Source organism: Toxorhynchites rutilus, chromosome 2 (assembly GCF_029784135.1).
Source record: "Toxorhynchites rutilus septentrionalis strain SRP chromosome 2, ASM2978413v1, whole genome shotgun sequence".
NCBI classification, from domain to species: Eukaryota; Metazoa; Arthropoda; class Insecta; order Diptera; family Culicidae; genus Toxorhynchites; species Toxorhynchites rutilus.
Window position 1 is genome coordinate 312,206,714 of NC_073745.1, and position 23,290 is coordinate 312,230,003.

The 23,290-nt window shown below is 37.9% G+C and overlaps 1 protein-coding gene across 12 annotated transcripts in view; it reads right to left on the reverse strand.

Annotated features, from left to right (window-relative positions):
• LOC129770678 (collagen alpha-1(XVIII) chain) overlaps positions 1–23,290 on the reverse strand; it is a 742,307-nt gene that overhangs the window by 445,028 nt on the left and 273,989 nt on the right. For all 12 annotated transcript variants that reach the window (XM_055773649.1, XM_055773645.1, XM_055773650.1 and 9 more), the window contains exon 4: positions 10,723–10,814. In XM_055773649.1, coding sequence (XP_055629624.1) covers positions 10,723–10,814 — 92 coding nt within the window. The remainder of the gene's footprint in view (positions 1–10,722; positions 10,815–23,290) is intronic.

Below are 23,290 nucleotides of genomic sequence, written 5' to 3' on the forward strand. Positions count from 1 at the left end.
AAAAAGAAATAAACTAATACGACGAAAAAACAGTACTGTCCCGTTCAAAATGGTGTGTTTGATCAGCCTAGCTATACATTACGATTCCCTAATCCTTAAATGGTTGAAATAAATGAAAATTGGAGGCATTTCTATTTTTCGTATACTGCCTATTTGTGTGCTTACCTTTCCGTATAGTCAATAAAGCGCAACCTCTGCGTAAGTGAGACACAATATCCATATACCCCTGTGAATCAAATGCAGCATTTGTTCTACGGTCAGTGTGGAGAGAGGAAAAATTGCAATGTTAGCTCAGCCTGTTTTAACGGAGTATAAATAATCCATTTGCGATCAATCCAGCAAGCGAGCAGACAACATTATTCCCTGATGCTGCGATGTTTCTCAGAGGTTCTGACCGATACATAGGAAGAAAGGAAGGATCGAAGGAAAAGCAAACAACGGTGCAATTTTGTTCGATGGGAACACCGGGTCAATTGCCATGCCTTCTAGCGAGAGTGCTTCTGTATTTTTATATGTCACCCACACTTTGTTATGTTTATATGTTGCCAAACGTTTATCGAAGTGGTTATAAAAAGTGCTATATTGATGCTGGTGGAATGAATGAATTTTGAATGAATTGCCTATGATCTAATGTGTCACCGACTGTAACGATTATTGATTCAACTACACTGTCAAAAAAATTTACTCAAGAATTGAATTTAATATTAAAAATGTTAATATCTCAAAACACCCCCCGTTCGACATGAAATTGCCCCTTATTATTACTGAAACGTTGTTTAATTTTTTGACGTAGGACTACGTCTTTCATTTCTATACCGGGGTGTAAAATCAAAGTTTCGAAAACGAAAGCGTTACGCCGGAGACCGAGATTTTGAACGTTAATAGCTCCTAAACAACTGAACGAAATGGTATGATTCATTCGAAAGATAAAATGTCTACGCGTCATATACTTGTTACTTTCTGATCCAAAAACTTGTTTCAATAGTCTTAAAATTGCTTTCAAAACAGGCTATTGAAATCACCAATCGGTATATTACCGAGCGGCGCTCGGAAATCCACTCAGTTCTAATTGAACAGCGATTGGAGCATGTTGTCGCTGTTGCGGTGAAGCTCTTTATTTATCATGAAAGCGCGGATGAACGGTGTCACCAAGAGCCTGTTTGTGCACCCTAGGCCAGAAGGGAATCTATCAGGAGGAGAGTGATGCCACAAACGGTTCCCTGGGAAGACATCGCTACACACACATACACGCGCGGCTATTAACAGGTGGTTATCGAGTTGGCATTAACCACTGGTGGGCTTCCAGTATCGAGGAAAATGTGGAAATAACTAATCGTTACTGAAAATAATCTGCCAGTTCCTCTGGGAATTTTCAAAATATATTCATGTGAAAGAGTTTAATTGAATGTTTTCTATCCATGTAACACTGTGATCAAATACATTTTGTTTTGTGGTTTTTCAATCAATCGTAATTAACAGGATAACTTCAGAAGATTATTCTTCCCCATCAGTAGGATATTTCCGTATCCAATATTGTATGCGCCCGCAATCGATTATTGCTCAGTCGCCGAAAGTTCCGAGCTCAGAGAGTTCATTCCCCTCTAGTTTGCCTTCCAAATTGCCATCGTAAACCACACCTTCTCTCGATTCAATCACACACAAAAAGCATACTTAAGCGATATTCTGGTGGTGAGACACATTCATTTTTCGTGAGGGCATCGACAAGACAACATCGTTGCCTAACGTGCTGGAGGAGGTGGACGGCGAAGGATCGACACATACACGCGCAGAACTCTTTCCGTTAGGATGCCATTCAGCATCGAGAAAGTTCCGGAAAGATCTAATCATTGCTGGAAAATAATCTGCCAGTTCCTTTGGGAATTTTCAAAATATATTCATGTGAAAGAGTTTAATTGAATGTTTTCTATCCATGTAACACTGTGACCAAATATGTTTCAATCAAGTGCTATTAACAGGTGGTTATCGAGTTGGTATTAACCACTGGTGGGCTTCCAGTATCGAGGAAAATGTGGAAATAACTAATCGTTACTGAAAATAATCTGCCAGTTCCTCTGGGAATTTTCAAAATATATTCATGTGAAAGAGTTTAATTGAATGTTTTCTATCCATGTAACACTGTGATCAAATACATTTTGTTTTGTGGTTTTTCAATCAATCGCAATCAACAGGATAGCTTCTGAAGATTATTCTTCCCCATCAGTAGGATATTTCCGTATCCAATATTGTATGCGCCCGCAATCGATTATTGCTCAGTCGCCGAAAGTTCCGAGCTCAGAGAGTTCATTCCCCTCTAGTTTGCCTTCCAAATTGCCATCGTAAACCACACCTTCTCTCGATTCAATCACACACAAAAAGCATACTTAAGCGATATTCTGGTGGTGAGACACATTCATTTTTCGTGAGGGCATCGACAAGACAACATCGTTGCCTAACGTGCTGGAGGAGGTGGACGGCGAAGGATCGACACATACACGCGCAGAACTCTTTCCGTTAGGATGCCATTCAGCATCGAGAAAGTTCCGGAAAGATCTAATCATTGCTGGAAAATAATCTGCCAGTTCCTTTGGGAATTTTCAAAATATATTCATGTGAAAGAGTTTAATTGAATGTTTTCTATCCATGTAACACTGTGACCAAATATGTTTCAATCAAGTGCTATTAACAGGTGGTTATCGAGTTGGCATTAACCACTGGTGGGCTTCCAGTATCGAGGAAAATGTGAAAATCTCTAATCGTTACTGAAAATAATCTGCCAGTTCCTTTGGGAATTTTCAAAATATATTCATGTGAAAGAGTTTAATTGAATGTTTTCTATCCATGTAACACTGTGACCAAATATGTTTCAATCAAGTGCTATTAACAGGTGGTTATCGAGTTGGCATTAACCACTGGTGGGCTTCCAGTATCGAGGAAAATGTGAAAATCTCTAATCGTTACTGAAAATAATCTGCCAGTTCCTTTGGGAATTTTCAAAATATATTCATGTGAAAGAGTTTAATTGAATGTTTTCTATCCATGTAACACTGTGATCAAATACATTTTGTTTTGTGGTTTTTCAATCAATCGCAATCAACAGGATAGCTTCTGAAGATTATTCTTCCCCATCAGTAGGATATTTCCGTATCCAATATTGGATGCATAAAACCTTGTGCCTCCAACGTAACGCTCTCGTTTTCGAAGTCTCCCAAATATTCATTTATTCATTCATTCAGAATGGATTTAGATTCAACTTCAAACAAATGATCTCTAAATCAACGATAGTCCTACGTCACCCTTGCGGTTATACCATAGATATAACCCACTTCCTGTTTTTTTAATGCAGTCATAGTGTTTCAGTGTTTTTGTGCTGTGATTGTTGAATGATTTTACGCATGAAATATTGTTGTGTGCAGCGAAAACAGGGCACGTTTTTATGAAATAGGAAATAACAATAACAAATGCAGTGTTCGTTCAACGGAAAATGGGAATAGAGAATATATCAATTCACCATTTCACAGCATTCACAATTCATTAGTCATCCCGCTAGCGACCAGACGACGAGATTTTCCAACTAACCTTCCTCAGTACCGAGAGTTTAGTTTAGTTTTCCAAATTGGTTTTGACGAAGAATTACGTCTTTCAGGAAGGATGTCAAATCGGAAAACAGCTCACTTTTTTATGAAATAAAGTTAACGTTAATAACTATTTTCACTGTGAACGAATTCTCATGATTTGCATACCAATCGAATCGGAAATTCTCTAAGATTTGTTTGATATGTTATACATTGAAATGTAATGTATAGCATATCAAACAAATCTCTAAACGGTTTAAATTCATGAAAACTGGAAGAACTTCCTTTTTCCCATACATTTGTTCTGCTGGTTTGTGTGCTAACCCTACCCGTATTTCGAATGCTTATAACTCGATCATTTCTTAACATATCGGAAAGATGTTTGCATCAATTGATAGGAAATATTTATACGCGTCTATTCATAAAATTAAAAAAATATAATTTTTCATGAGACGAACAATTGAATAACTGTAAAACGTCAAGCGTTATTTAAACGCCCTAACTGCCAAGTTTTGATTGGCCCGATTTACGGTTTCCCCAACACAGACTTCAAAATCGATGTACTTGTGGAAATCTGCTTTGCAACTATACTTGCAAGTCGGGGGTATTTTTGTTCCCACCGAGCTGTGTTTCTCTAACACGGACTTCAAAATCAATGTGCCTGGGGGAATCGGGTTTGCAATTACATGCAAGTCGAGAGTATTTTTTGGTGTTGAGTACTTTTGTACTTGCTTGTCGTTGTGCAGACCGGAATATGTTTCCCTAAAGCGTACTTTTAAGCTGAGAAGCCTGGGAAAATCGTCATTTCCGATACTAGAGGGGAATAAACTTTCGCGGTTTGAGAACTGCGTAAACATGAGATGTGCAATAATTTCAGAGGAAAATGTAAAATAAAATGATCGTTTGACAATTCTTCCGTTCACATATTGTGGTAGTCCTAGCCATCATATCAAACGTAATAGGACGTTTATTAAATTTATTTGTAACTAAGTACATAATCTATCACAAAAATTTCGATGCATTCTAGAATAATTCGAAGTGGTAAACAGGTGGACTGTATAATATAATTGCGTAGTTCTACGTCGAAAATATGCGGTCGTGTCCTAGATACAACCCCTTATAATTTTTTTCAAGGCTAGAGGAAAATGAACTGAGATATTTGAAAGTCACTGTCTCGCTCCAGCTAGCAGACAGCACTCTTTCTCAATGCTGATGTTAGACTCAGTTATTTACTTGATACCAAGGAAGAATGATAGATGGATATCGCACAAAGTGGTGCAATTTTGTTCGGTGGAAGCACCCCGTCGATTTTCATGCCATCTGGTGGAGAGTACTTCTGTATTTTTGCACCACAGCATTACTGCATTACTGCACTTTAAATATTGTGCTCGTTATGGTTCAGAATGCATTCTCAGAGTATGCTCGAAGCATAGTGGAGAGCAAGTACTGACGGACAGAAGAAAAGGAAAGAAATTGTAGATAGTGGATTTTATGAGTTATCATACAGATAAAAGTAGTGGAGGAATAGATATGTAATCACCTCGGGTCGCACTATGTCTAGCACGAGAAAAATCTTCGCGGTGTGATCGCGATGTGTGCGTTACGTGCATTGGCAACAACGATACAAATACTATGTATTGCTCTCGCGAGAATAACAGTGAATCGTTAATCACCCATCTTCAACTGCTTCTACAAAACCACGCAAACCCATCGGTCCTTTCCAGGGCCACCAATTCGACTAAAGGGGTATTTTAAAATAATTCGATGCATTTTAAAATATACAATGCAATATCGATATATCGTACATTTTACTTTCAAAATTGTACGTTGTATCGAAGCATAATAAAGAACTCAGAAACGTAGCTTATATTACTTTATGTGTTGCTGTTTGAGTAAGGTTAATGAATAAATTCAACTGGAAGACGAAACCAACCTTTCTCATGATGTATCCCTTCGTACTGTTGATTAAAATTTGATTCATTTAGAATCCGGAATCACAAAATAGTTGTACCTCGGGATAGGTTGTACAAAACAAGCTTTAGTATCAAAATACAGATAATTTATTGTTCTTTCAGAAACATAATATTCAAAAAACTATTTCTTTGGACTTTGAAAATATGTACGTTATAACGAGGGTACATTATATCGAAGTTCCCCTGTAATTCAACGGAATTTGAAGTGATTTTTTTTTAATTTTTTTGCTGAAAGTGTGATTATTGTGATTGCTGATTATTGTTGATTCTATTCGTCTTTTGGACAATTTTGGAATTTGGGAAAATAATTTAAACACTCGGTCTTGAGAAAGGCCATTTGTAAATCCTCGCTGACACTCTGATCGCTTGCAGGATGACTAGTAATAATAAATCATGAATTACTTATTGATGACTTTTTCCGACCGATCATTCTGCCGATTCTCGTGAATTCGAGCATTGTTTTCGGTCTGAAAGTGGCGTCAAAGCGCCACGTACATCCAGGTTTTTTCACGCGGGGGATACGTACCTCGTAAAGAAAACCGCGTAAAAAAACCGCGTTAATTGGAAAATCCGCGTGAAAAAACGCGTTAATTAGAAAATCCGCGCAAAAAAACCGAAAATCCGCGTAAAAAACCGTCGTAATTGGAATATCCGCGTAAGAAAAACCCATGTCACCTAATGATAGATATCAAATGGGACTATCCTTACGTAGAACGGAAGTGAAAAGTTGAGTGTTACTCGCTTCCGGAAATCCGTAGTTTTTCCTGCAATTTCGTTGGTTACTGGTAGCTATAGTTCGGTTTTCCTTACGAATGAGGACATCTGCTGCTGCTAGACGATTCTCTTGTGATTTGTACACTCTACTGCCGATGCACGTGCAGTACCACTGTTGGACCGTCCAGAGCTAAGTAGACAGGGAAATCCATTCACGAATCGCTGCCCGTAAAAACCCCGCCCCGTTGTACAGCCCGCTGAGCTACCCGTCACCTAACACCTAAAATCCACATAAGAATCGTGATATGGTGCGGCACTAATTTCCTTCATAAGCGCTAAGCTCCGTTACAAGCACTAATTACCGTAATATGCTCTGAGGGAACATAAGAGGTGAGCTGAGGGGGAGATGTGATATTGCGGGTACCGCGTTAAAAAAACGCGTTAATTGGAAAATCCGCGTTAAAAGCGGTTGCTGTCGACATCGACACATCCGTGTTCTCTGTGTTCTTTGGAGTGATGTTTTCGGGAGTGTTAGAAAAGTAATTTTGGTAAGAGATACTGGAAAACTACTCGATGATTCAGTAAGTTAATTAATATTCGAAATAATAAAAAATTGATTTTCAAAACTTTTAGCAGGAAAGGGATGACCTTCCGATCGATCATTTAATTTCCGTGAATTCGAGCATTATTTCCGGGTTAAAAGTGGCGTCAAAGTGCAGCAGAATTTCTAGCCTGGTGTGAAGAAAGCGTTTTTCTGCGGTAAGAGCTGTGTTCTACGGTTAAACTTGAAGATGAAAGTTTGTTCCGCAACGATTGATGTCACTGTCGCTCTCATCGCGCTACCGATATAGTTCGGATTTTCGGTTGGTATTCGGCGAAAGATGCTGCATAGTATAATTTGTGTATTGTTTCTCGCCGGCAATAAATTTGTAGTCCTACGTGAATAATTCGGTCGTGTCTTGAACACCAATCTTCAATTTTTTTTTTCTATCCACTCAAATTGATTCTAAATTTAATATTAAAAAAGTACCATTTTTGCAGCTTGTATTGATTATTAGCACGAGCAAATATTGAAAACGTTCCAAGATCTTGCTTTAACATGTTCGACGGGGCGACGAACGAGTTTAAGTAAGCCCAGAAACGGGATACAGATGTATTTCCGTCACCCAGTTGTGAGTGAAACTTTGCTGGTTCAAATTGCATAGGAATTTTGAAGTTAATTTGATAGGTACTTAGATATGCATTTAGGATGTATAAAAAAAATATAATATTTATAACATTTAGTATAAAAATCATAACAATACGATTTTTATACTATAACTTTCATTAACATATATTTGGGATGGTTTGTTTCAATGCTTCTTACGAAACTTAAAGGGTGTGTCACATCAAATTGCATCACGGAAAAAACGCTGTAGAAATTGAATTTTTAGGAATTATATCTTCAGCTTTCGTTTATAATCAGATAAGAGTGTATAGACCAATCCACGGTCAGCAGAGTACTAAAACGATACTTCGAGAACCAAACCATCGACCGGAAGGTGAAGAATGGCAAAAATGGATGCTCCGTCAGTGAAAAAGATCCCAAGCGCGTAGTTAAGCAGTTTAGACGTGATCCGAGAAGTTCGGTCCGGGATGTCGCCAATAAGCTGAATTTGTCAAGTTCATTCGTCCAGCGGACCAAGCAGCGGGAGGGCCTGCGTACATACAAGGTTCAGAAGGCTCCTAACCGCGACGAAAGGCAAAACATGGTGGGGAAGACGCGAGCCCGGAAGCTGTACACCGAAATGCTGACGAAGCCGCATTGCCTGTTAATGGACGACGAAACCTACGTCAAAGCGGACTTTCGTCAGCTGCCGGGCCTGTTGTTCTTCTCCGCAGAGGACAAATTCAGCGTTCCGGAGGAGATTCGCAAGCAGAAACTATCCAAGTTTGCCAAAAAGTACATGGTGTGGCAAGCGATCTGCTCTTGCGGAAAGCGGAGCGCCCCCTTCGTGATGACCGGCACGGTAAACGGGCAGGTTTACCTAAAGGAGTGCCTACAGAAGCGCTTACTACCACTATTGAAGCAGCACGAGGGCCCGACCATCTTCTGGCCGGATCTCGCTTCGTGCCACTATTCAAAGGACGTGTTGCCAACGGGGTCACCTTCGTGCCAAAGGAAATGAACCCGCTCAACGCGCCGGAGCTTCGCCCAATAGAGAAATATTGGGCGATTTTGAAGCAGGCCCTCCGGAAGAACCCAAAAGTTGTCAAATCGGAGGCGAACTTCAAGAGAAAATGGATTTCTGTTCAAAAAAAACTACAACCTGACGTTGTACAGAACCTTATGGACGGGGTAAAGAGGAAGGTGCGAGCATACGGGCTTGGGCTCGAAGTATGAATAAAAAGAAAATGCCAAAAGTTGTTTAATAGTTTTTATTTTACTGTCTAAAATTTTCAAAAGGATCGGTCTACTGGGCGAATTTCTACAGCGTTTTTTCCGTGATGCAATTTGATGTGACACACCCTTTATATGACATTGGTATTTGTTTCGTTGTCTGATTCAATGGTGTGTTTTTTCCAATTTTGAAATGAATATTGCTAGATCATGTAAATGAATGAAATTTAGGTCTGATACTGATTGGGAAGAGACATTTCAAACCTAAAATCGAATATGTCATCTGGTATAACGTTTGATTTACATGTTTTGGGATATTATAGCACATTTAATTCGCAAATATTCGATTCGTTTGAATCATTTGAATTCGTTTGAATGGATGTTCCGAACCTTTACTCAGCCAGAAAAAAAGGTTATACTCGTTTTGTAAGGAATACAGAAATGCAACGGAATCGCTTTTTAATGTTATGTTGAATTATCCTTATTAATTATCTGGATTTACTGATTTGGCGAAAGTCATAATTTTATTTCGTGGAACTTTTCCATCTTTTTCATTCTGGTTTAGCTTCCGGGTAGGTGAAATACTGGCGAATGACATTTGGGAAAATGTTCAATGGAAGTTCCATAATTTACTGAGCGTGTTGCCAATTATGGCTATCGAAGAAATATGGAATCTGCTGGAAGCCTGGAACTTTTGATCAGTGTATTTTTTTCTTTATCTTCAAACACCAACCTCATCCTATTCACCAAATCGGGTCTATCCTGTAGAGATCTCAAATTACGTGTACTTGAATTGGACTTCTCAAATTATACAGCACTTTCTCTCGTACTGAATGTTTAATGTATGCAATAAGTGGAGTGATAAATTGCAAATCTGTTCTCTTGACTTCTGAATGATGGGAGTTCTCAAACACCAGAAGCAACAGAGAGGGTGAGCTGAGAAAATGGTAATGTGTTTCTTAATGCTGCCTTAGGCACAGGATCCCAAAGGAAAACTTTCACAATCGCTCATCTCCAAACGTGTACTTCACAATGTTGCATAGCTTAACGCTTATTTCTTCCTTTCGCATCGCTCGCAATCCCGTACTCGAAGACGCTCTCAGTAACGCCTACGCCTCAATCAACCAAACAGGTTGACAGGCACATCAGAGGGGGGCTTCATCAAAGACTGCTGCTCTGATGAGCTGTTTTTACAACAAATCCCAACTTGACGTCCGCTTCACGAATGCGCTCAATTTCCATGCTGTTGCATTTTTAATTTACTAATAGGAGCGCTTAATTGTCACCCGCCCCACCCTGGCGTAGTCCCTTGGAGCTAATCTGGTGCAGAAGTTGCTTTCGAAGGGCGCCACAATGCCCAACAATGGGTACAAGTCGACGGACGAGTGTATGTGATCTCCTATTCATAGCTTTTGACTTCATCAGCGTCATCCGCACATCTTCAGGCTCATCGTCGACTCCTCTCGGCTAGGTGGTATCCTTCTTCGCGTTCCACACGACGACGCGTGTTCACATTGTTCCGGTGCGATTCGAGCGAAATCCACCTTGGACATGGCGCGCGGGATGCAACTAACGGCGGCACTGACGAGAAGATGCACATCCACCAAGAGTCACTCTTTCATGATTATCTTGCCATTTTCATGCAAACATTCCCTGGGCTTGATTCGGGGCAAGCGGGTCGGAAGTTTGGTTAGGGGTGTGCTGCACATTTCATCGCTTCCCTTCTGCTCCGGAAACTCGTGGCCATATTCTACAGGCTCCCATTCATCGTCGTACCTTGTGATGACTCTTGACAAGTTGTTTGCGGGTGAATTAAACGCACATTGTCTTTCGAGGGCAAAGCAAGAGAGCAATGAGTGAAATATTGTGCGAGTTGGGTCCATTTAAAGATCCCCGCACTTGCATTGATCACTTGATATTCTCGAGCATATTTTGTGGCAGAATCTTGCACATTTTTCCATTAGCTAACTACGGTATCATCGGTTTGTGTGTTCAGGTGAAATTTATTGACTCTATTATGGAGCGAATATTTGCATTTTCCCCCACCCCCACAGAGCGAGCAATATTTCAAACCTGTACTTACCTCTTATCCCCTGACCACCAAACAGTCCCAGCTCCGATGAGGTTACCGGCTGGCAGCAGTTCAGCCACAGCAGTATGATGCCGCAGAACCAGCTGAGGCCCGTCGAGACACCCAGATGAACCGAGAACGAAAAACGAGAGATTGAGGGAGAATATGAGTTAAATGTGAAAGTATTACAAATTTGAGGGAAGCATACGCGACTTGCGAAATCGTTTGTGAATTGTGAATTGTATAGCGAAAATGTTGGGATGGTCATGCTTGTATGGTTCGTTCCAATTGTCTTTCAGGAATACCGAAAAGTGTTTCAACTAATTGCTTTTTTTTTTCTTTATCTGCTATCAATTTTGGATGATTCTTTATCAGTTCAAATAACTTTATAGATACGCGATGTGTCCATCTGACGGGGATTATTTATTAATGCTAATTTATGAAACGGATTACACAAAACATATGTTAAGAAAAAGGGTAAAATTATATTATTTTATTTCACATGACTTTTCTTCTGAGAAAAACTAACAGTGAAAAGTGAAAGTTATCAACTTCGACAAAGCTTCATCGAGCCACCGGAACATAGAACAGGAGCATTGTAAAGCTTTCTGTTCGTCTTGCTGAATGTATGTTTTGGATCTATTAATTCGTTGTTTGCATTTCTTGGCTCTTTTACTATTTTTGAACATCAGCGAACTCAAATTTCCACTCGAATACGTCTCCTGGACCATTTTGCAATGGAGCAATTCCAAATGAAATCGACAAATGACAAAACATGAGTATTTTTGATTCGAATGAAAGTTTGTATTCCGTTTGGGTTGAAGGACATATGAGTTTTCCACAGCAATTGGGATTTTTTTGACTCAAGCGTAACTTTTGAAAAGGGCGTATCGATTTTACTAGGAGAAATCTTTGATAACTTATATCTCAAAAACTATGAGTCGTACCGTAATAGTGTCTTAGAAAGAGTTGTAGAGTATTGATGTCTAAACATGGAAAAAATATACACTGAGAAAAAAAAATAGTACTCTTTTTTATTTACAAAAAAAAACTTTAATTTGCAATATCCAAAATATATATTTTTTAATTTTTTTTTAATTTTTTCATATAAAATAGAAGTTATGTGATAAATTTAAAAAATGGGTCCAAGATGGTAAAACTATTTTTGACGAACTTTGTGGAACATCGAATTTTTAAGAATTTTCGAAACTTCGGATTTTTGTATGTTAACAATCATTTTTAGCCACAAATTATGATTCCTGATGTGATTTAAAACAAAAAAGCTCATTATAAATCTCCTTCTAAATGCAACCATTCTCGAGATATTTTGAAACATATTTCTAATTTATTGTCTTTTTTATAGTAAATATTCCCATTTAATATGTTTGTCGTGTTATACCGTCATGTTCATGAAATTTTATGAATTTGCTTATAATTTCCAACAACTTTTCCGAATATATCATCATGGTAAAAATATATGTTTAGGAGTTACGTTGAAAATCATTTGAACACATGTGGGTTAATATAATATAAAACGTAACGATATTAAAAAATGTGTTTTTTATCTTAATACAAATTTTTAACATGTTATACATGTTGCACCAACAGAACACAACATTTATAAAAGAAAAAAAATATAATTCTCTACAATTTGGTCAAATAATTCCTATATTTGCCGGAGTTTAAGAGATACTAATAATAATACTAAAATTTTTAGCACTTATTTTTTATCAACATTTATTTTTATCAACTAACAATTTTGTTGTATATAATTTAATTTTTTCATTATTTTCTTATATTTCTATACACATTATGATAACTTGCTGCATTGTCGTTAGAGTACAACTTTGCTGCTACTTCATTCTCGGATACAGGTACAAAAGAATGATACTTTTGGGTACCTGGAATTTGTTTGGTGTTATCATACATGCTACTCAATTCTTCCACACCCTGATAATATTCTTCTTGTGAGATAGTCTTCTTTTCGCTTGCTAGCCCAGTCAACTAACGTTTTTGCACTCGTAATCGGATGTTCATGATGCCTAGCCAAACTAGCACTTGTTGCCATCCGTTTTAATGTACCACCAATTGCATCACAAGGTCCTTTGCCGTGTGATGTTGCAAAAAAAATGCCATTCAGCGTCAATGTCGTATTTCGATTTAAACTGACATTAACTCGCAATTTTTTTCCTATTTTTATACTGAGATGCAGCACCATCCGACATAAATTTTATTCTTTTTACCTGCATTTGTTGTTTCAAAAATGTTACCAATTTAGAAATAAATACTTGCACAGCTATTGTGTCATGACTTAAAACTTCAGATATAACTACAAAGCTTAAATTTGCCAGAGAACCTTTTTCATCTTTATAATAAACAACGAATGGATGGATTGTTGCTTGATCATTGTTCCATTGATGACTTTGAACTTCATATAATAAAAAATAAAAATATAAAATAAATAATTTTCGGAAAAATCGCAAATCACAACAACCTCATTTTCTTGCAAATTAGCTTTTATATTGTTAAGAAATGTGGACTCTTGTGTTTTAATGTAATCATGAGTAAGTAATTTTTCTATTTTTTCGCAAAAATACGATACAAATTCTTCCACCGGTTTTACAAGAGTTTTCATGTCGCATCGATCAGTAGAAATCCATTGTGCATAAGTGATTTTAATTAAATTGCGTTCCTGAAGCTCATCTAGAAACCAGTTTCCAAACTCGTCCATTGTTGGGCATTTTTTACATTCACGAAGGTAGCAGTATTTTGATCTATTTGATATGTAACATAGTATTTTTTCCATATATTCTTTGCATTCTATGTTAAAGGAATATTTTTTGAGACTATTAAGCATAAGATTTACATTTTCATGGAATGTACAAACACAAACGTTATGATTTCCTGAACTACTCAGCAATTTGCAATGCTTCGGACGCATTGATGCAAAAGAGCTAAATCCAATTTTGCAATTTGGATTGAGTTCCTTAAATCTGTTGAAAGTTTCCCGTAATGATGTTATTAATAACCTTTTTTGGATGTGTTGACGCTTCTCATCTTTGGCTACAGAAACATAGTCTCTTTCTCCAGGTAATGATCGATTGATATCGTCGTTATTATGAAATTTCGAAACATGATTTTTAACACCTTCACTTAATCTTGGTCCATATTTGCTATGTGGTGTCGACGAAACAACTTTTTCATTTGCCAGTTTTTTGGCTTAAATTGCCATATATTTATTAACGCCAAATTCTTCTTCCATTTTTTGCACGGACCAAGACTTAGGCAAAACTGTTAAAATTCTAACTTTTTCTTTGAGCTGATTGATAATCTCATCAAACTCTTTTGCCTTTTGTTTAAAGTTCGACTCTTCGTCTTCTTCATGTGAAAAGGAAAATAGATTTCTTTTAATACCTTTAGAAATTTCTTTGAATTTTTGTTCGGGGTAACTAGCCTGTCCAAGTCTTTTCGCCATTATTGGTGAAACGTTAATACCGGCGATTCCCTTGTTGAATAGCTCAATGTTGTTCGCTCGGGAATATTCTGGTGTATTGCTGTTTTGGGAATCTTGCGAAGATGCTGAAACGACTGAATCTATTGATGGTACTTCTTCTAAAGTATTTCCTACTGCTGTACTGATCTGCCGCTCAGTGTTACACTGCTTTGGTTTGGAAGAGTATACAGATAAACGGCATGATTCGCAAATTTTTAAAGATGTATCTAAAAGGATATTGCATCCCATTGACTTAAGTTTCTCAATCATTGACACGGTTAAGAAACGTTTTTCAGATGAACATTTCTCACCGTTTTTCGGAAACGGTCTACAACACGAAAAAAACTTTTTGTAGTCCATTGTGGTATACTGTTATTCACTCTATAAGGAAGATTGTTCGACTGATGAACGATGTTTGAATATGTGTAACTTTATATACATTATAGAGGTACCTTAAAGGTACCTGACTTTATATACCTGTACAGAGGTAGCTTAAAGATACCTGACTTTATATACCTATACAAAGGTAGCTTAGAGATACCTGACTTCAGGTATAATCTAGGCATAACGTAAACAAGTTAATTATATTTGTACCCATAACGTCCGGTTGAATCAACAAGGTGTATTTGTTGTTGGGATTTTAATTCTACTGTTCGTGTTTTGATTGTGTAACACGAATAATATGTTAAAAGTTTGTATTAAGATAAAAAAAGGGTTTTTAATATCGCTACGTTTTGTGTTAACCCACATGTCTTCAAATGTTTTTCAACGTAACTCCTAAAAATATATTTTTACCATAATGATGTATTTGGAAAAGTTGTTGAAAATTATAAGCAAATTCATAAAATTTCATGAACATGACGGTATAACACGACAAACATATTAAAAGGGAATATTTACTATAAAAAAGACAATAAATTAAAAATATTTTTTTAAATATATCGAGATTGGCTGCATTTAGAAGGAGATTTATAATGAGCTTATTTTTTACTTTTCAAAAACTCAACAAGACTCATCGACATAAGTTCATCCATTAATAAAAAAATAGAAAATCGGCAAGTAAAAAAGCGTGAACAAGTTCGTGCGAGAAACTGTGTTTGTTAACAGGTTTATTCATTACACTGAATTTCTTATGTTTTTTATCTCCTTTAGCGATTTAAAAAAAAATAATATCCTACTTAAGTATTTGAAAGAAATTTGTATTTGCGAGTAATTTGTATTAATAATTGTTAATTACATTAGATATTCATCGAATTTTATGTCTATTTATTTTGTTGAATTCTGTTGAGAAAATGATGTCATGTCACTGAACCCTTTCTAAGGCAACTACAGGGTTTTCCAACTTTAAATTCCGAAAGTAAATTGAAATAAAACACACTTAGAATTCGAATTTCAATGAAACTTTTATTTCAAATTAATGTTTAGTTTATGCCATTATGTGTGAAATACAACATCATTCAAATGTCCACCTAGGGCTTCCTCGCACACCTTGATCCGGAACAGGTAAATTTCTATGACTTTTCGGCACATATGGGGCGGTATCTCGGTCATAACTTCACGAATGTTGTCTCTCAAATGTTCAAGAGTTTGCGGAGAGTTGGCATAGACACGGTCTTTCGCATAACCCCACAAAAAAAAAGTCTAGCGGGTTCAAATCGCATGATCTGGACGGCCAATTGGCATCACCAAAACGCGAAATTATGCGTCCCTCAAATTTCGTTCGCAATATGGCCATGTTCGGTCGTGTTGTGTGGCACGTGGCGCCGTCCTGCTGAAACCACATGTCATCCGTATTCATATCTTCAATTTGTGGCAAAAAATGTCGGTTAACATGCGGCCATAGCGCTCACCATTCACAGTTACCGTCTCGCCATCCTCATTTTCAAAGAAATACGGCCCGATGACTCCACCAGACCATAATGCGCACCAAACAATGACTTTTGGCGGATGCAATGGCCTCTCAACAATCACGTGTGGATTTTCTGAGCCCCATATACGGAAATTTTGGGTGTTCACATAGCCACCGAGCTCGAAATGTGCCTCATCGCTGAAGAAAAATTGATGCGAAAATTCAGCATTTTGCTGCTGTTGTTCGTTTACCCAATCGACGTATGCCCGACGCATTCCATGGTCACCACGCTCTAATTTTTGTACCAGTTGGACTTTATATGGATCTAGGTGCAAGTCCAAATGCAAAATTCGCCACAATGATGTGTTTGACAAGCACAATTGCTGAGCACGCCGTGGAATCGAAACATTCGGGTCATCCTCCACACTGGCAGCAACAGCAGCAATATTTTCGGCCGAACGCACATTACGATGATGCATAGGTTTCACAATATCCGCTACGGATCCAGTTTGTTCGAATTTACGCACTACATTAGCGATTGTGTGCTCTGTAGGCCGTCAATGACGACCAAAATCCGTCCGTAATGCTCGAAAAACATTTGCCGGTTTTTCATCATTTTTATAGTATAATTTAACAAAATTAACACGTTGTGCGATGCTAAAACGATCCATATTGTAAAATGGCAGACATTCAACTAACGATATGACGCTTTGGTTGACAGCTATGTCAAACGTTTGTCAGCGCAGGGCTGTATACTTTCGAAAGCCCGAAATGGAAAACCCTGTATATTGCCACACATAAAAAAAAATTTTTTTTCACCGCACTTGGTATATTATTTCAATATATTGCTTAATCAAAGACTTCTAAAGGTATCTCCAATTTTTTAGGGATGCTAAAAATTTACGATATTTATTTGCGAGTCGTTTTTATGTGGAAAACTGAAATTTTAGGGCGCAAATTCTGTTGAAATTCATTCAAAATGCAACAAATTGATAAGTTGTTCACTGTGATAGTTCTATTTAGGATCTTCTGTGTAAGTTCATGCAGTTTTTTCAATAAAACAAATGGTTTATTTGATGAAAAATTAAAATTGTATAAAAAAATATTTTTTGGCTGCACGAGAAATATTGTTTTAATTTTTGCACAACCAAAGGCGCAACAAAGTGAACTATGAGCAGCTACAAACAGTGTATTTGAGGTTTACGGGCAGTGGAAACTATACTGTCACCATTTTTCCAACTGTTGCAATAGTTTATTTTTATCAAAGGTTTATGTTCTCTGAAGTTTGAGTCGATTCGATGTGGTAATAACAGCGATGTTGCTATAGTTAGCGGCCGTCCAAAGGGTTTATCAACAGCAAAGTTCTCCAAATGTTAAGCTTTTCTTATGATTGGAGAAGTTTGGCTATAGGGGTCTGTGGTATCACTTCATACTGGAAAAGGGATCTTTTGCCCAAAATAGTTTTAGAATCCCTGGACTACAGTATGTCACAGGATGAATGCTCCGGATCCGATTTCTATTCTTCTGTTCGAAAGTTCTCCTACGACGGGTACTCTTACTCTCTGTTAACTCTTACTGATTTGTTAACATTTTTTAAATCATTGAAACAAAGTTTAGGTTGTCTCCGTTCATGCGCCCACAAATCGTTCGTTGGTTTTGAGATTTTCTAACGGCAGTCAAAAGATCAACCTCCGAAATTAGATACAGATGAGCTGCTATGATTAAACCCTTAGTATTTAATGTCATCAATTTAACTTTCCAACAATTGAAGTAAAGACATTAGATGCTATAATTCTGAATTTTTGAACAAGTCCCTTCCACATATAATCGCATTTCGGTAAGCTACAAATAAAGCATTTACACAACAACACCGTGAAATCAGCGCTAATTTGAAATCTAAACACAGAAATCATAGAAAAGGTGCTAAAAACCCAAAACCACCGGTTACGTGCCGCGATTATCCCTAGGCACACGTCGCATCGCAGGCGGGCCCACAATAATAGACATACTTAGCGGCAATAAAAAATTATATTTTTTTCAATTTAACATTCCACCGTAAAATTTTTGGAAATGGCGTTGACGATCGTTGTGCGTCGTGGTACACTTGGCGATCCGAGTGAAGTCTCGTGGTTTCGTTCCCATTGGCGGCTGCTGCCGTTGGAAGGGTTTCTAGTAATGGTAACCGCTACTCGGGATGAGTCACGTACGAATGCCATCGTTGGCCACAGCTGTTGTGGCCGCTTTATTTTTCTTTTTTGGAGCTTTCTTCCCGGGGCCACGTAATGAAGGAATTATGAAAATGGGGGCCCTATGTCAAGGCCATTCGCGAACACCATGAAGCGTGTGGGATGGGCTGTGAGGCAGTGGTTGGTGGCGGGCAATCGACCGCCGTATCTATTATTTGCTGTCGGCATAATGCGCTGCAAGACCAAGAGATGGGATGGGTTCGTTTCGGAAATATTCAAATTAGACCGTTCCGCCGTAGTCTGTCTCTGAACGCGCGCGGAGTCTCCGGTGGTGGGTGTTGGAAACTGATAAATTGAATGATTCTAGAGTCGTTTTCTTTTCGTTTTGATACTTTATCAAACACATTAGTCTTGCTGTGAAGGGGTGCGGGAAAGAAATGAACGGCGAGGAGGGGTGAAAAGCAATAAATTTTCATTAGAGGCAGTACGTTTGGTTGGTGCTCCATTCTGGAAGAGTGTTCTGTTTCTCAGCTAAAATGTTAAAATAACATGATTTACAGCATCAAAAAGTGATTCGCATTCTATTTTTAAAGCGGCTTATTTGTTAATGAGGAGTATGTATTAATGTGTTCATATGTATTTTGGTCTGGTTTTTATCCAAATGTATTCCAATTATCGTTATTCTCCTGAATGTAAATATCCGAAAACACATAAATATAATCTCCATTCGGTTCCACTCCGACTCGAACAAGTTAATCGGCTTTTGGCGGCAATTACTGCGAACCGAGGGAACATTGTCAATCAATCGATGTTGTCATCGTTCTTACCATAAATCCGATTTTTCGTACCCCTTCCAAGTGGTACGTAGCATTGTGCCGTTACTGCGAATTCAACAACAATAGCTAATTTCCTGTCAACGATTTCCTCTCATTCAATTTTCAGCAATTTTGAAACCCTCGAATTAGTCTCCGTTTTTTTGCGACTGATTTATCCAATTATGACAATGCGTATGATTCAACGATTTTAACGGTTGCCATTTATGAGTACCTCGGAGTATACATGACGTGTATGTTGAAAATTCGAAAAACGAAATCTTGAGTGTTCTGTTCGAATATGAAAAAGTAATTATTTCATTTGCTCTTTTTACCTTAAATTGCTCAGTTTATTAGTAAATAGTATTGCTGATGCTTTGCAGATAACAAAGCCCTGAGAAGCAGATTGGATTTAGAACTGGGTGATAGCAACCATCATAGTACACGCAAACAAAAGTTTTCTAGATAGATAGTTTTCTAGATGCACATATGGTCGGGTTTCTGCCAAAACGAACCAAGCGCAAAAAACATTATTTTGAGGTATTCCCATTTAAAGTTTGGGCTCCCACTAATTGACCGCGGCTGATCAAATCTATTATTTTATCGCTCACGTGTTACAAACAGGATGTATCCAAAGCACTGAGACCATAAATATCTATAAAATAACACAAAAATATTGAAAAAAAATCCTTTTAGTTTTGGTATGCATGCACTCAGTTCACTTTGGCAGAATGAATTTTAAAAAGTTATGGGATTCAGTTCAGTGTGGTTGGATGTATTTTTAGATTCAATCATTACTACAATAATACTATTTAAATGGTAGAGAAAAACTTATGATGCTTCGTCACTGATCAGATCGTAATCAATCTCAACATTGTTTTGATCATCGGGAACTAGCTTCATGAAGAATTCATGGTATATGGGGGGTACATATTTCATCAGATGTTGAATGTCGTTGTTCTTCGCACGAGAAATGCTATGCCCATTTGGATGTAAAAGTTCCATTTTTGTTCCACCAAAAAAAGGGGGAGGACCTCCTAATCTCTTCTTCAAGTCTAACTCAAAGAAGGGATCATCTGGGCCGTGGCTATACTTTTTTTTTATTCCATTTATTTATTTCTTAGACTCATTAGCATTTTATCTGTAACAGAGCCGGGTTTTTATCGTGTACATGTACATATGTTTATGTTTCTATAAATTGTAAATTACACAGTAATAGTAGTAGCCATTTAGGCGTAAGGGTATTCTATCTGTTCTTCCATTGTTCAGCAGACCGGACAGCGGAGACAGTTGATATTGGTCATTGTTGGGTTATTTATAGAACAGAACAGCAGCCCGATGTTTCTTGCAGAGCAGAGCAGTTGTATGGATGAATCGATCTTATTTCGACCGTGAATCGTTTTCTCCATCGCGGGTGATGGTTGCGTGGACGTAGTTATTCTATAACAACCAGGGCTTGGAAATATTGAGCTTGTTAAGTAATATTGAAAATATATATTTATCAGTGTAACGCGTTTATTTTGCTTGTCGATGCTGCTGTCATTCATTCGACGGCAAACAAATTTACAACTGTGTTCATTCATATTCATTCTGTGCTATCTGAGCTTTTCTTGAAGCTCAAGTCATGAGAATTCATTCACATTTATTCATTGCCTTTGAATTTTCAGGAATGTTGTGACTGTTCATTTTCAATATCCCGATATGTGTGTGATTTTCTCATTGAGTCAGTGCCTTGCTTATTCAGTTATTTTTGAAGTTACTCCGGAAGGGGAACGCAAATCGGTAGCGCAAGCGGAAATGCCAACAAAAGAGCAAGATCAGTATGCACACTCACAGTTAAGGATTGCATTGGCTTGGACGGCAAGGAGGCATTTCGCAGAATCGATCCGAGTAGCGGATGCAGCCATGTCAGCCAAAGCTGGATGTTGGCAATTTCATCCGCTTATCCTATAGCACAGTTTGATCCGTTTGCGAAAGGAAGCTCGAAATATTCCCATTGCGGTCGTGTCTCGGACACCACCATTCTATGTTCGTGTGTTCGAAATTTGAGTCAAAAATCAAATGTTTGAAATTTGAGTCAAGACGGTATTTTTTAAACATCGGAATTGGAGTCTTTTGAAGCATTTCTGACAAGTGGAATTGGAATTGCATATTCGCTATGTAAAATGAAAGCATTTTAAGTAAAACGGAAACCTTGCAAACTTGAACAATTTAATTTGTGTCACTATTATGAGCATTCTGTACTTCGTTATCTTCCTCAACAAATTTCTCCGTTTCGTCAGTGTCCGAGAACGATGCTGATAGTGAATGAACTGATATATTAATATCAATGAATGACAAAACTAGGGATATTTTTTTTTGCTCACATTCCGTGTACGCAGAACAGAACGAAAAAGAGAATGAGCAAAACCGGATGAATCAACTGTGAGGGGCTGGCTGTGATTGTGAGATTCGGCGTTGGTTCATTTTCGGTATCCCAAATGCAATGGTATAATGATCGAATGTGTTCGGAAATTCAGCTGAAAAGATTGATGTGATACAGATATTTCCAAGCACTGATAACAACACAAAAATGGTCAATTGAGGGCCCTGAGTTTGAACTCACGATCGATCGTTTAGTAAGCGAACGCGTAAACAAGTGGCTACGAAGACCCCCTTGTGGCTATACTTAAACATAAGTATTCCGGGTTTTGATTTCACCACACGAATGACTCTCATACTTGGCCAGTTCACATTGTCTTTGTTTTTATCCTTTTTTTCTATTGGTGATAAGCTTCTGCAACGCTTCAGTGGAGTAACTGTCGTTACTTGTCATTTTGTCATTCTTGTCTTTTTTTGTTCTGCTCACAAGATGAGACAAATTGGGGGTCTTCGTAGCCACTTGGTTACGCGTTCGCTTAATAAGCGATCGATCGTGAGTTCAAACTCAGGGCCCTCAATTGACCATCTTTGTGTTGTTATAGAATAACTACGTCCACGCAACCATTATCAGCGATGGAAATCGATCCACGGTGGAACAAAGATCGATTCATCCATACAACTGCTCTGCTCTGCAAGAAACATCGGGCTGCTGTTCTATAAATAATCCAACAATGATCAATATCAACTGTCTCCGCTGTCCGGTCTGCTGAACAATGGAAGAACAGATAGAATACCCTTACGCCTAAATGGCTACTACAGTGTAATTTATCATAATGTAATGGAACAGAAAACCTAACGCCTAAATGGCTACTCTACTACTGTGTAATTTACAATTTATAGAAACATAATTATATGTACATGTACACGATAAAAACCCGGCTCTGTTACAGATAAAATGCTAATGAGCCTGATAAATAAATAAATGGGATAAAAAAAAAAGATGAGACAACTTTGCCAAATTCGTCATAGCTATACATATCACCAATTTTTCCCATCTTGTTTTCTATTTGGCTGAAGTCTCGATCATTTGGTAAGTAGCTGTGACCACTTACACAAAACTTGTGCTCTACTTCATCGATGTGACAGCTATCATCCGCAACCAGATACATCCACAAAAGAGTAACTTTAATATTGCGATTTTGGTCTCCGCATATATCAGACCAGCAAATGACCTTTTTAGCGGAAACATGCTGCTCAACGTAGCGTAGCAAACAAGAGCTTACCTGTAGTAAAAAATATAGGTTTGACAAAGTCAATAAGTTTAGATATACTACGAAAATATTTTTATCAGTCAACAGCCTCTCCTGTAGTTAGTTTCGGCAGAGGAAAAGTTTTCTGTAGATCAAAACAAATGACTTGGCAGTCTTCCTGCTTCGCTACCTCAGAATCCCTTGCTCGCATTTCGCTGGCTAGTTCTACCAAACGATGATGATCATCAGGTACGGGCAAAATCGCATCGAAATTCATTCAACAACACTCATTCACAGATAAAACTCACCCTTCTATTCTCCGTTTATGCCTCACTTTATTTGAGACAGAAAACATTCACCTATCATCTTCGCAAAGTTCATTCTCGATTAGAACTGAAAAATACTGTTTCGATTCCGCTCATCTGTTCTCAGAAATTTTTGCGTTTCTTCATTTGCCTCTCGGAATGTTGATAGAATGTAGATGTTGATAGAATCAAATTGGAAACATTTGCTTGAGCCAGCGAGTGTCTCTGTGAAATCATTCGTTTATCATTTATCAGAGATCATTCGGTTATCAGGCAATCATTGAGCCTCGATCGCGGCAGTAAAATATAGGTAGATAGTTGAAA